The sequence below is a fragment of the Pan troglodytes genome, chromosome 11 (assembly GCF_028858775.2).
Source record: "Pan troglodytes isolate AG18354 chromosome 11, NHGRI_mPanTro3-v2.0_pri, whole genome shotgun sequence".
Classification (NCBI taxonomy): Eukaryota; Metazoa; Chordata; class Mammalia; order Primates; family Hominidae; genus Pan; species Pan troglodytes.
The window spans coordinates 46195590-46209392 of record NC_072409.2 but is presented as its reverse complement, the minus strand read 5'-3'; the positions used below and the strand labels follow the sequence as shown (position 1 = coordinate 46209392).

Below are 13803 nucleotides of genomic sequence, written 5' to 3'. Positions count from 1 at the left end.
CCATCCTTAATTTCTATTTTCTAGATAATAGAATGTGAAATATGTCAACTGATGACCTAGCTCTTCACAGTGTTACGTGTCTCGAGAAAATGCAGGTAAGCATGTTTTATAAACTGTAAAGGGAGGTATAATGTCAGCTGTAAGGCTGTAATGTCAGGCTATTTTACAACCCTGTGATAATTTTGACTTTTGGGGGAAAGAACAATTTTAGGGTCAGCAAATATGCTGATTTACCTAGAAGCATGTATTTTTAATAACATACCAATGTAGTTTTTAGATTTAGCAAAAAGTAATTATACTTTAATTGCTATTAAAAAATTATATTATTGACCGGGCGTCACGGCTCACGCCTGTAATCCCAGCACTTTGGGAGGCCAAGGCGGGCAGATCACCTGAGGTCAGGAGTTTGAGACCAGCCTGGCCAACATGGTGAAACCCCGTCTCTACTAAAAATCCAAAAATGAGCCAGCCATGGTGGCAGGCGCCCGTAGTCCCAGCTACTCGGAAGTCTGAGGCAGGAGAATCCTTGTTCCTGGGTTGAAGCCCCAGGCCTGAACCCAGGAGGCAGAGGTTGCAGTAAGCCAAGATCGTGCCACTGCACTCCAGCCTGGGAGACAAAGTGAGACTCAGTCTCAAAAAAAAAAAAAAAAAAGAAAAGAAAATTATATTATGGTAAATTTCTGGGGAAAGAATAACAAAACAGGATAACAATAGTACTATCTTACATGTATATGCTACAAATGGTTAATGGCATCAAAATCTACTTTCAACAAAAATAAAAAACTTACGGTCCACAATCTCCTTACCCTGCGTTTGGGTCTCATTCAGAAACAGCTTTAGCTTCCTGCTCCGAAGGCCAAACACCTTGGCTGCTTCATACAGAAGACCTTGGTGGGTGAGTCCATTCTGCCCAAGTGGGTTTTCAAGCAGGAGAGTGCCCACTGTCCCCATTAAACACTCTGTGGAAGACAGAACAAACTGGATTAAATCTCGAGAGTTCACCCTCTAGCTCCAAAAGAGGTGGCCACTGCGGACAGCTCTAACAGGCAGTGCTGAGGCCAGCAGTGCGTCCAGGAGCGTGAGTGTGACCGCTGAAGATGCAGTCCATGCAGAAACAGCTCTCAACATTTCATAGAGGTGAAGGGGAAGGGGAAAAAGAAAAAAAAAAAAAACTTATATAAAAGCCCAGCAGCTTGGGGAGCAGATACTCAGTACACAGTGAAGTGAGGAGCCCGAAGACTTCAGTACAAATGTGCACAATGAGGATCCTAAAATATCAGGAAAAAAATCACTATCAATCTAGTCTGTTGATTAAGGCATGGAGGTATAGAAGTTTTCAGAACATTTTTCCTCAGAAAAGAAAGTAAAATTTGAGATTAAAATGTTTTGGCACTCAAACAATTTAGTTGTAATTTTTACCTAACCAATTTTTTCATTTCCTAACCATGCCAGATGGATGAGGGTCTCTATAACACACCAAAAGAAAAGCCTGTGGTTGCTCCCCAAAGTTGCGTGAGAGCCCACACTTTAAAGCAATACTTTGAAGCCGACTAGAAATACACACATATTTGAATATTAAAGACAACCTCAATGCCCAGCACCCCACAGTCTGCCTGCTGTGGGGAGGCACATACCTTGTGGCTCTGCATTCAGGAGCTGTAGGTTGATATACTGACAAAGAAGAGTACTAGAACTGTTGATCAGAGAGGGAGCCGATCCTGCAGTCACACAAAGTGTTTTTCCACTAAGACTCAGTAAGTCAGTTTGGTTTTGTATTTCTAAAAATAACAACAACAATTCTTTCAGGGTTAACGAACAAATTCAAAACTGAAGTCATTCAATTTTTCCTATTTAACTATCATGTATCTTTTTACGATAATGCTTTCCACTTAATTTCTGTTTATCAAGAGACATTGCCTTTTCTATAAAACCAGCCTTTAATGACATGTAATGGTAGGAAATCTCAATGTTGCAAAACAAACATCACAATATTCATAATCTGAAATATAGGGCTAATTGTTTTCTCTATTTTAGTATTTTCTCTGTATAATACAGCTCCTCTTAAAATTTCCTCCTGTATCAGAATCTCAAGCTTCACCATGAAAAACTTACATTAAAAAGTGCTAATTACAGTCAGAAGATGTTATTTGACTCAGGAGCAGATGTGAAAAAAAGCATGATACACAGAACATATGCAGTGTAATTTCATTTAGAGAACATTAAACGTTGCTTGGGGATGCATGCGCAGGCAGATGACTGGTAATTGTTGTGATATAGGACAGGCCCACAGGGCAGCCTCCAAATATTGAGTGGAAATGGTAGGTATGAGACTAGGCTGGGGCACTGGCTCAGGGAACAAGGAACCTGCTGCACCAGTGGCTAGATGCTCATGCTCAGCCTAGGCCCCACATGGTCTCTTCTCTCAACCACAGGTGTGGCCTTGTAGGAAGTCTTCCAGGACTGGCTGGCAGAGAAAGAAAACATTTTAGGGCTTGCTGTGTAGGGCTTTACTGCACAATACGCTGTATCATCCAAAGTAGACAATTACAGTCTTAACGGCCCTGTTCTGACTCTGGGTAGCCCTGAAGAATAGTGATGGGTGGAAATCCTCCCAATGGGCACAGCTTCTTTCAGTGCAGCCGGCTGGTCATTTTGCTCAGCAGAAATAGCTAGGAGTAGATCTACACTGATTCATGGACACTGGCCAATAGCTGGACTAAACGAGAACAGCCAGGGACTCAAAGAACAGAATTAGAAAACTGGTGACAAGGAAGTTAGGGCAAGAGGTATGTGGACAGATCTCTACAAATGGGCAGACTATGAATGAGGATCTAAAAATGGGTGAGGCTGGGCACAGTGGCTCACACCTGTAATCCTATCACTCTGGGAGGCAGAAAGGGGAGGACTGCTTGAGGCCAGGAGACTGAGCCTGGGCAATACAGCAAGACCTCCTCTCTACAAAAAAGAAAAGAATTAGCCAGGCATGGTGGCATGTGTCTGTACTCCTAGTTACTTTGGAGGCTGAGGTGGGAGGACTGCTTGAGCCCAGAAGTTTGAGGTTACACTGAACTATGATTGAGCCACTGCACTCCAGCCTGAGTGATAGAGTGAGACCCTGTCTCAAAAAATAAAAAATAAATAATTAATAATAATAATAATAATAATAATCAGTGGACATGATCTATTCTGCCGCCAGCCACTTCTGCCCTTGCCCAATGGACTGATGAACAAAGGGGCCACCCAGGCTGGGAGGAAGAATAACCACGGGCTCCACAACATTACTTCCACTCCCTAAGGCTGATTTTGCTACAGCTGCTACTGCGTATCCCACCTACCAACAGCGGGAACCATTACTTGAGCTTTCGATACAGTGTTATTGCCAGGAAAGACAAGCCAGACTCCTGATGGCAGCTTGGTTGTACTGCACTGTTTCCATTATGGGAAAAGGCAGTGCTTTGGTCTTACTGGAACACACACTCCTTTTGGACAAGGATTTGCCACTGTCACCTATAATGCTTCTGGCAAACCCACCATCCATGGAGGTAGAAAATGTCTTATTTACCAACACAGCATTCCACATAGCATCGCTTGACCAGAGAACTCATTTTTCAGCAAATGAAGTGTGGCATTATGTATATTAATATAGTAGCCAATTCTTATTTTTCCACTCTCTTATTTCCTTACCATATAACATGAAATATTTTAACGGGTTAACCTTATACCTCAGTGAAGTTAAAGAACAGCAAAAGAGGGACGTATGGCTCAGCTAGAAGAGAAATCAACATCACCCAAAGAAGGATAAGGTAACTTTCTATCTCGTTTTGGGTAATGAAGTTAGCATCTTTGAAGCAGTACAAGAAAGAGTTAAAAGTGTGATTTTTTTTTTTTAATCTACTAGGGTCTTTATTTGGAAGTTACATATGATTTAAAGAGCCATGTATAGATGTCAAGATCACAATGGGGTGAACTATAGTGGTTTCATCCTGTGTCAATGCAGCTAAGCTAAAACTATTTCCCAGGTTCTCTGTCTGACCTGGTTCTGGGTAATGGCTTGATCACAGACAAATCTACACAGGATTTAGAAGGTAGAAGTTTAGTAACAGTCATTATGCTAAACAGGCTAACATGGGGCCCGTGCCCTTGGCTTTCTCAGGTTGCTGTGAATCTGCCAACTTGTTGGGTTAAGTGGGACAGTGAGCAGCCCACGCTCCTGCCTCTGCTCTTCCAACTTCCAGGCCAGGAATGTGTGCAACTCTCTGGAAAAGTGTACCAGCAGTTTCTTCTGCAAGGCACCTGTCAGTGTGGGATGAGGTCAGACAGATGTGCACTCTAGCCTGTTTTTGCTCGTTTCTACTTCTCATCCTACCGTGACTTTAGGCAGAGATCCAGCTTTCCACTGACTTATCCACCACCTTGGTGGAACCTGGTTAGAGATTTTTCTCAGACCTCTAACTTGCTACCTTCTTGTAGAATTTTACTTGGTTTCTCCCACATTGCTTTTGCTTCTCCTATCCAACCTTTAATGGATACAATAGCAAACAGTTTTCCAGTGGTTCCAACAATTCATAATCCAGCAGTGAATGAGAGTTCCCATTATGCAATATCCCTGACAACATTTGAGTCTGCCAGATTCTTCTAGTTTTTGCCAATCTGGTGGCAGTTAATAGTACCTCACTGTGGTACTATCTTGCAAGTTCCTGATTACCATTAAGATGCACCAGTTGTTCCTTAGTTGGCCATTTGCATTTCTTCTTTTAAGTTATTTAAAAGTTTCTGAAAATGAGCATTCAGATTCATAAAATGAGTATTAGTTTTCTGAGGCTGCCATAGTAAAGTCCCATAAACTGCAGGGGGCTAGGGAATAAAAATAAAATAAATTTACTGTCTCAAAGTTCTGGAGGTCAGAAGTCCAAAATTAAAGTGTTGGCAGATGTGCTCCCTCTGAAACCTGTAGGCGAATCCTTTTTTGCCTCTTCCTAGCTTCTGGAGGCTCCCGGCAATCTTGGTTGTTTCTTGGCTTGCAGCTGTGTGTAACTCCAATCTCTGCCTTTGTCACCACATGGCATTTTCTCCGTGTGTTTCTATGTCTTCACATGGCCACCTTTTTTTTTTTTATTGATCATTCTTGGGTGTTTCTCGCAGAGGGGGATTTGGCAGGGTCACAGGACAATAGTGGAGGGAAGGTCAGCAGATAAACAAGTGAACAAAGGTCTCTGGTTTTCCTAGGCAGAGGACCCTGCGGCCTTCCGCAGTGTTTGTGTCCCTGGGTACTTGAGATTAGGGAGTGGCGATGACTCTTAACGAGCATGCTGCCTTCAAGCATCTGTTTAACAAAGCACATCTTGCACCACCCTTAATCCATTCAACCCTGAGTGGACACAGCACATGTTTCAGAGAGCACAGGGTTGGGGGTAAGGTCACAGATCAACAGGATCCCAAGGCAGAAGAATTTTTCTTAGTACAGAACAAAATGAAAAGTCTCCCATGTCTACCTCTTTCTACACAGACACGGCAACCATCCGATTTCTCAATCTTTTCCCCACCTTTCCCCCCTTTCTATTCCACAAAACCGCCATTGTCATCATGGCCCGTTCTCAATGAGCTGTTGGGTACACCTCCCAGACGGGGTGGTGGCCGGGCAGAGGGGCTCCTCACTTCCCAGTAGGGGCGGCCGGGCAGAGGCGCCCCTCACCTCCCGGACGGGGCAGCTGGCCGGGCGGGGGGCTGACCCCCCCACCTCCCTCCCAGACGGGGCAGCTGGCCAGGCAGAGGGGCTCCTCACTTCCCAGTAGGGGCGGCCGGACAGAGGCGCCCCTCACCTCCCGGACGGGGCGGCTGGCCGGGCGGTGGGCTGACCCCCCCCACCTCCCTCCCGGACGGGGTGGCTGCCGGGCGGAGACGCTCCTCACTTCCCAGACGGGGTGGCTGCCGGGCGGAGGGGCTCCTCACTTCTCAGACGGGGCGGCTGCTGGGCGGAGGGGCTCCTCACTTCTCAGACGGGGCGGTTGCCAGGCAGAGGGTCTCCTCACTTCTCAGACGGGGCGGCCGGGCAGAGACGCTCCTCACATCCCGGACGGGGCAGCAGGGCAGAGGCGCTCCCCACATCTCAGACGATGGGCGGCCGGGCAGAGACGCTCCTCACTTCCTAGATGGGATGGCGGCCGGGAAGAGGTGCTCCTCACTTCCTAGATGGGATGGCGGCCGGGCAGAGATGCTCCTCACTTTCCAGACTGGGCAGCCAGGCAGAGGGGCTCCTCACATCCCAGACGATGGGCGGCCAGGCAGAGACGCTCCTCACTTCCCAGACGGGGTGGCGGCCGGGCAGAGGCTGCAATCTCGGCACTTTGGGAGGCCAAGGCAGGCGGCTGGGAGATGGAGGTTGTAGCGAGCCGAGATCACGCCACTGCACTCCAGCCTGGGCACCATTGAGCACTGAGTGAACGAGACTCCGTCTGCAATCCCGGCACCTCGGGAGGCCGAGGCTGGCGGATCACTCGCGGTTAGGAGCTGGAGACCAGCCCGATGGTCACCTTCTTATAATGACAACAGTCATACTGGATTAGGGGCCCACGCTACTCCAGTATGACCTCATCCTAACTAGTTACATCTGCGATAATCCTATTTCCACAGGTCACATTTAGAGATACAAGGGGTTAGGACATAATCTTTTTTTTTTCAGAGGTCACAATTCAATACGTAACAGTGGGAGAATGCATCTATAATTCTTTAAAAATTTTTCAGGTTTGCTTTATTGAGAATCCAGACTTAGTGAGATCCAGGCATTGTGTTTAATAAAGTTAAAACTCATGGTTGGGTGTGGTAGCTCACACCCGGAATCTCGGCACTTTGGGAGGCCAAGGCAGGGGGACTGCTTAAGGCCCTGGGTTCAAGACCAGACTGGGCAATATACTGACTTGGTCTCTCCAAAAAAATTAAATAAAATTAGCCAAGCATGGTGGTGCATGCCTGTAGTCCCAGTTACTTGGGAGGTCAAGGCAGGAGGATTACTTGAGCCCAGGAGGCCGAGGGTGCAGTGAGCCATGACTGCATCACTGTACTCCAGCATGGGTGACAGAGTGAGACCCTGTCTCAAAAACAAAAACCACCTCACAACGGAGGACTCTGAAGCCTGAAGTCCACCAGCTAGCTAACAGGTGAGAGGGAAAGATTAGATCCATTAAGCCCAGGGTTTTCAGTCACATGACACAATGAGGAGGCATGAATAGACACTGCAGGCAGGCACTGCTGACGAGTTGGGCCCTGACTCAAAAGAGTTAGGAAAAATGCAAAAGTTGTATAGTACAACTGACAGCAAATTAAGACCTTCACCAATCCATCTTGAGTCAAAGGACGTAGGCTCCTCTCACTTTCCACATACCTGTTTCATCATGGAAGACAGCCAGCTCTGTATTTTTCACACCAAAAATGCTAGTGACAACACTCTTCAGCTTTAAAAGGTCCAACCTATTGTCACCTTTTGGATTTTCCAGAAGCAATACTCCACCTAAAAAGCCACAAAAATAACACCTCAATCAGACAAATAAAACTAAAAAGAAAATGTTACATTTGGAGGAAAAGGGATACAAAGGGGTTCAAGCCCTAATTTTTTTCCTTTTCCCCCAACTATACACTATATATATGTGTATATATAGCTTATTATATACATATAAAAGCATACCAAGGATGGATATATATACATATATATACATATATAGTGTATATGTAATATATACACTACACACACACACACACACACACACATCTCCATCCTTGGCATGTGTTCTGGCAATCCTTGGTAGATATGGTCCAGGCATAGAACTCTACCAGGCAATCTGTTCTTGTCTTTTTCTAGATTTAAACCTTTGTATTCGTGATTCTTATTTATGATTGTCATTTTTCATTTTGTGCCATATGTATATTCCCACAGGTCACGATGGTTAAAAATACTATCTGACCCCTGATGTTGATTTATTCTGCACCTTAGATTCATGTATGGATATTTACTTTATTAATATATTTGAACATTTTGAGTTCATTGCAGAGCCAAATGCACGTAGTGAGATACCACAGGCCCTTTACCCAGTTTCCCCTAATGGTGACATTTTACAAAACTACAGTGTATACCACAACCAGCATATTGACATTGATGCAATCCACTGATCCTATTCAGATTGCCTCAGTTTTACTTTTACTCACTGGGGCATGTGTACATGTGGGTATGTTTAGTTCTATGCAATTTTATCACTCCTGTAAAATCCTGTACCCATCACCATCATTAAGATACAGAGTAGTTCTGCCACCATGAGAATCCTCGTGTTGCCTTTTAATATCCATACCCAATTCCCTCCCAGGCCCATTCCCTCCTTAATCCCTGGCAAACAGTCTCCATTTCTATAATCTTATCATTTAAAACATGTTATGTAAATGCAATCATACAGTATGGAACCTTTTGGGACTTTTTTTAGTTGGCAACAATTTCTTTTCTTTTCTTTTCTTTTTTTTTTTGAGATGGAGTTTAGCTTTGTCGCTCAGGCTAGAATGCAGTAGTGCGATTTCGGCTCACCGCAACCTCTGCCTCCTGGATTCAAGAGATTCTCCTGTTTCAACCTCCCAAGTAGCTGGGATTACAAGCACCCACCACCACGCCTGGCTAATTTTTGTATTTTTTCAGTAGAGACGGGGTTTCACCATGTTGGCCAGGCTGGTCTCAAACTCCTGACCTCAGGTGATCTGCCTGCCTCGGCCTCCCAAAGTGCTGGGATTACAGGCATGAGCAACTGTGCCTGGCCTCAGTTGGCATCAATTTCTAAGGATTAAAATAAGTTACTGTGCTGATAGTTGTTCCTTTTTATTACTGTGTAATGTTCTATTGATATGTACCCCAGTTTGCTTAGCCATTTATCTGCTGAAGAATATCTGGGTCGTCTATAGTTTGGTGCTATTATGAATATAAGTACTATATACATTCATGTGGTGGTGAACAAATTTTCAGTTCTCTGGGATAAACACCTAGGAGTGCAACTGCGAGTCATTATAGAAAGCACATATTTAGTTTTCTGATACTGCCGAACTATTTTCCAGAGTGATCATACCATTCTATATTCTCACCAGCAATGTATGAGATACAGCATTTGGTGCTGTCACTACTTGCAATTTTAGTCATTGTGATAGCTGTGTATTAAGACCTCAATGTGATTTCAACTTGAATTTTCCTAACGGCTAATGACGTTAAATATTGTCATGGACATTTCTGTCATTTGTATACTCCCTTTGGTAAATGTCTGTTCATATCTCTACCCCATTTTCTAACTGGATTTTTCTTTGCTGTTGAGATTTAAAAGATCTTTACGTATTCTAGATATGTCTTTTGTCAAATATGTTGTTTTATAAAGATTTTCTCCCAGTCTGTAGCTTGTCTTTCATCCTTTTATAGGATGTTCAAAGCAAAACCTAAATTTTCATTTAGTTCAATGTATCACTTTTCCCTTTTAAGGACAGTGTTTTGTGTCAAGGCTTTAAAACTCTTTGTTTAATGTTTAAATGAAAAATCTTAAGACTTTTCCAAAAATACTAGTAGAGCACTTTGGCCACCTAAGCAAGTAACCTTAATTTATTCCATCTGCTGGGAATATACTTTTGATCCAGCTATTGTTTCATAAACTAGTGTGTTTTATATTATAGTACCTAGCACATGGCTACAGTTTTCAAATGAAAGCTAAGAAATCTGCTTATCTGTATGCTTATACATGCCTGTGCATGTAGGTATGTTACGTATATGTGTTATTTTTTTCTTTTTTCTTTTTTTTTTTGAGACGGAGTTTTGCTCTTGTTGCCCAGGCTGGAGTGCAATGGCACGATCTTGGCTCACAGCAACCTCCACCTCCCGGGTTCAAGTGATTCTCCTCCTTCAGCCTCTTGAGTAGCTGGGATTACAGACATGTGCCACCATGCCCAGCTAATTTTGTATTTGTTTTTTTTTTTTTTTTAGTAGAGATGGAGTTACTCCATGTTAGTCAGGCTGGTCTTGAACTCCTGACCTCAGGTGATCCGCCTGCATCGGCCTCCAAAAGGGCTAGGATTACAGGCGTGAGCCACCACACCCAGCCATGAGATGTTTTTCTACCTCCAGATGGTATGGTCAAAAATTAATTCATAAAAGATTTCTATTTAATTGATTTAAAGAAAAATAAGCATTTCACATAAATTAAGTATTCTCTCAGCAATATAGAAACCAACACACATGCTTTTCAAGTTCATGTGACTTGGGTAAGAATATATAATGCAGATATAGAACTTTTAAATCCTACCAGGATTTATTATCAAATAAGTTTATGTTACCTCCACTACATATTTATAATTATACAACTATGAGTTCAACCTATGAACAATGTGCAAGTGGGTGCCAGTATCCATTACTTCACGTTTTTCGAGTGCAGCAATAAAACAAAAAATCTCATCTATTAAACTTTTTAGGATTCTTGTTTTTGTGAAGACTGCCGAACATGCACATGCTGTAAAAGTAGCTAACAGAGAAATAACTTAATGATAGCTAGCTTTGTTTGTGTTATGTCTACTCAAAAATAGCTCCCCACTGGTAATTTACAGCCTTGGGGTTTTGTTAATTTAAATGATGAATATTCATTGGATATGTAGATATTTTCCAAATAAAATACTGAAGCATTAATAGTGGAACATAAATTATACTACAAGGAAGCATATGTTTCTACAAATTTGATTCATAGATTTGCCAATCTATAGAATGCTGATGTGACAGTTATAACTAGAATAAGAGAAATGATTCTGTATGTGAGGAAAAGACATGGTTTTGGTAAGGTGAAGCTATGAAGTATGAAGGATGTGTGTTCGTTAAGAGAAAAAGACTAACTTTTGCCTTATAGTAGAATGACTTGTTTCACAGTAAGAGGAAGGAAGAATTTAATCCAAAACAGAAGGGTATAAGAAAGTTGTAGTAGGTTTGTGGAAGAGGAATCTTGGAAAAGGAATTTTATGTGTGGTCAACCTGGGTAAGTTCTGAATGAATTTATTTATAAATTATCAAATTAATAAGCCTTAATAATACGAGCACTTTGGGAGGCTGAGGTAGGAGGATTGCTTGAGTCCAGGAGTTCAAGACCAGACTGGGCAGTGTAGTGAGACATTGTCTCTACAGAAAAGAAAACAGAGAAACAGAGTCCTCTCTATTAAAACTGCTCAGGTCTTTTTATAACTGTGTGGCTTTCTATATTTGCCTTTGATATTTTTAATTATCACTCTGGTTAAATGAGTGACTGTAGCTTCAGTGACCTGCAATCCTATTAATCAAGTGTTTTAAGCCTTTGATATTTTTTACTAGCTTCCCAAAATCAAACTCTAAACTTAAGTCTTTCTGACCTCGAGCTAACTTTGGGAGCTTCCAGAGGCCCCCTGAAATATCTCAAGAGAATTTTCTTTCATTATGAAGAGAAACAGTAAACAAGTTAGACTTATTTGACTACGTTAGATCTGCATGGGAAGCACTGTCAAATAAGAAATGTTGTTTAACCTTCTTTAACTTGTACAAATAATGTGTTCCAGAAATTGTGTGAAATTCTTAGAAATCTGATAGACCTGGTCTAATGTTATCAGTCATAATTCTAGTTACCTTAAAATGCTGTATACCACAGAAATAACTAAACTTCCTTGTCAATTGCAACATTAGTATAATGAACTCTCATTAGATATTTAACCATGGCCATTTAAAGTCTTGTCATCCAACGATAGTTAATTGTTTTACTCTGGTACTTTCCTGAAAACTATTGTAAGCAACAGTGAATCTAAAGTGTTTCATCTTTGAGGAGATGCAATGGAAAGGACTCTGACAAGTACAGGTTTCTGATGTTAAGATCACACCATTGGACTGGGTAAGAATTATCATAACTCTTGTGAAGTAATTAACTAATTCATGATGCTGTCACAATGGCAATGACATTTTAACCTGAGTTTTGGAGGACACACTCAAACCACAGCAGGATAGAAGAGACATTTTTACTATATTGAATCTTCTAATCCATACACATGTCTCTCCACTTACTTAGATTTTGTCTGATTTTTTTCATCACTATTTTGAAGTTTTCAGTATACAAGTCCTAACATGTTTTATTAGGTTTACATCTGAATATTTTTTTGGAGACAAGGTCTCACTGTGTGGCCCAGGCTGTAGTGGCATGATCATGGCTCACTGCAGCCTCCATCTCCTAGGGTCAAGCAATCCTCCGACCTCAGCCTCCCAAGTAGCTGGGACTAAAGGCGAACACCACCACACTTGCCTAGTTTTTTTATTTCTTGTAGAGATGGGGTCTCACTTTGTTGCCGAGGCTGGTCTCAAACTCCCAGGCTAAAGTAATCCTCCCGCCTAAGCCTCCCAAAATGCTGGGAATACATGCATGAACCACCACGCCTGGCCTAGCATCTTTTTTTAAGTGACTGTAAATGATACCACATTTTTAATTTCATTGCCCACTTGTTCATTGCTAGTATAGATTGCTAGTATGAAATAAAATTCATTTTTGTATGTTTATCTTACATCCTGTGACTCAAAAGTTTTTTTTCTTTTTTATAAGCAATATGATTTCTATTCAATTACTTTGGAAACCCAATTAATGCTTGAATCCAAAGGGTACAGAAAAAGGCCAAACATTTAAAAATAACAGATTTAGCGATGATTTGTATGGTTTTTTCCCTCATAATATGAACGCTTACAGCAGGACAGTAAATTGCAAAACATATCAAATCATATTAAGGCAGACGACCAAGCTGTGGCTGCATTTAAAGCTATTCCTAAGAAAATAATCTTGGAGTTGAGAGCTCTTCTTTCCAGGTGTCTGGTCAACTGACCCAGGAATGGCCAGTCCTGGAGTTGGTAGATGGGAAAATAGGCCCTACCTGTCTTATCACTGCTCATGCTGCTGGCCCTCTGTACAAGAACACTGTTCTTGTTTACATTACTGATGCACACCACCGACCATCCGATTCCTTCTACAGGGTAACCTGAGACAGCCAGGATGTTGGCAGTGATGGACCAGCTCAATGCCATACAACATCACTGAAGTTGCAAAGCAGTTCAGGGAACCATGTACTGTCTGAGACATCATCACAGGTCTAAATAAACACACAACCATCATGGGAGCAGCTGGCATGGGAAGATCAATATGGTGATCCCAGGCCACATCTTAAAACCAGGCAATATGAGCTTTTTTTTTTTTTTTGAGATGGAGTTCGTTCTTGTTGCCCAAACTACAGTAGAATGGCGCGATCTCGGCTCACTGCAACCTCCGCTTCCCAGGTTCAAGTGATTCTCCTGCCTCAGCCTCCTGAGTAGCTGGGAGTACAGGTGACCACCATCACACCTAATTCTTTATATTTTTTTGACAGGGTTTCACCATGTTGGCCGGGCTGGTCTTGAACTCCTGACCTCAGGTGATCTGCCTGCCTTAGCTCCCAAAGTGGGATTACAGGCGTGAGCCACCAAGCCTGGCTTATTTTTTCAGGTGTTTGTATGTACGTTCCTTATGATTTTCTATAGAGTCAGCTTTATTCCTTTCTTTATCTGCATGACTTTTATTTCCTCGTCATGCCATGGTCCACTGGCTAGAACTTCCAGTACAATGTCGAATATGAGTTGTGACTGCCTTGTTCCTGATTTTAGGTAGAAAGAATTCAGGCTTTCCCCATTAGGTATAATGGTAGCTGTAGGATTTTTGCAAAATGCTCATTATCCAGTCCACAAAGGCCTCATCTCTTCCTATTTTTGTGAGGATTTTCATC

General features: G+C 42.4%; 1 protein-coding gene across 6 annotated transcripts in view; it reads right to left on the bottom strand.

Annotated features, from left to right (window-relative positions):
* Positions 1 to 13803, bottom strand: part of IARS1 (isoleucyl-tRNA synthetase 1) — an 83558-nt gene that overhangs the window by 11362 nt on the left and 58393 nt on the right. For all 6 annotated transcript variants that reach the window (XR_010148925.1, XR_010148926.1, XM_024345740.3 and 3 more), the window contains 3 exons: positions 7379 to 7504; positions 1635 to 1778; positions 807 to 959 (listed from right to left, as the gene is read on the bottom strand). Coding sequence is in view for 4 of the 6 variants with exons in the window: in XM_024345740.3 (XP_024201508.1) it covers positions 807 to 959; positions 1635 to 1778; positions 7379 to 7504 (423 nt within the window). In the remaining 2 variants the exon portion in view is untranslated. The remainder of the gene's footprint in view (positions 1 to 806; positions 960 to 1634; positions 1779 to 7378; positions 7505 to 13803) is intronic.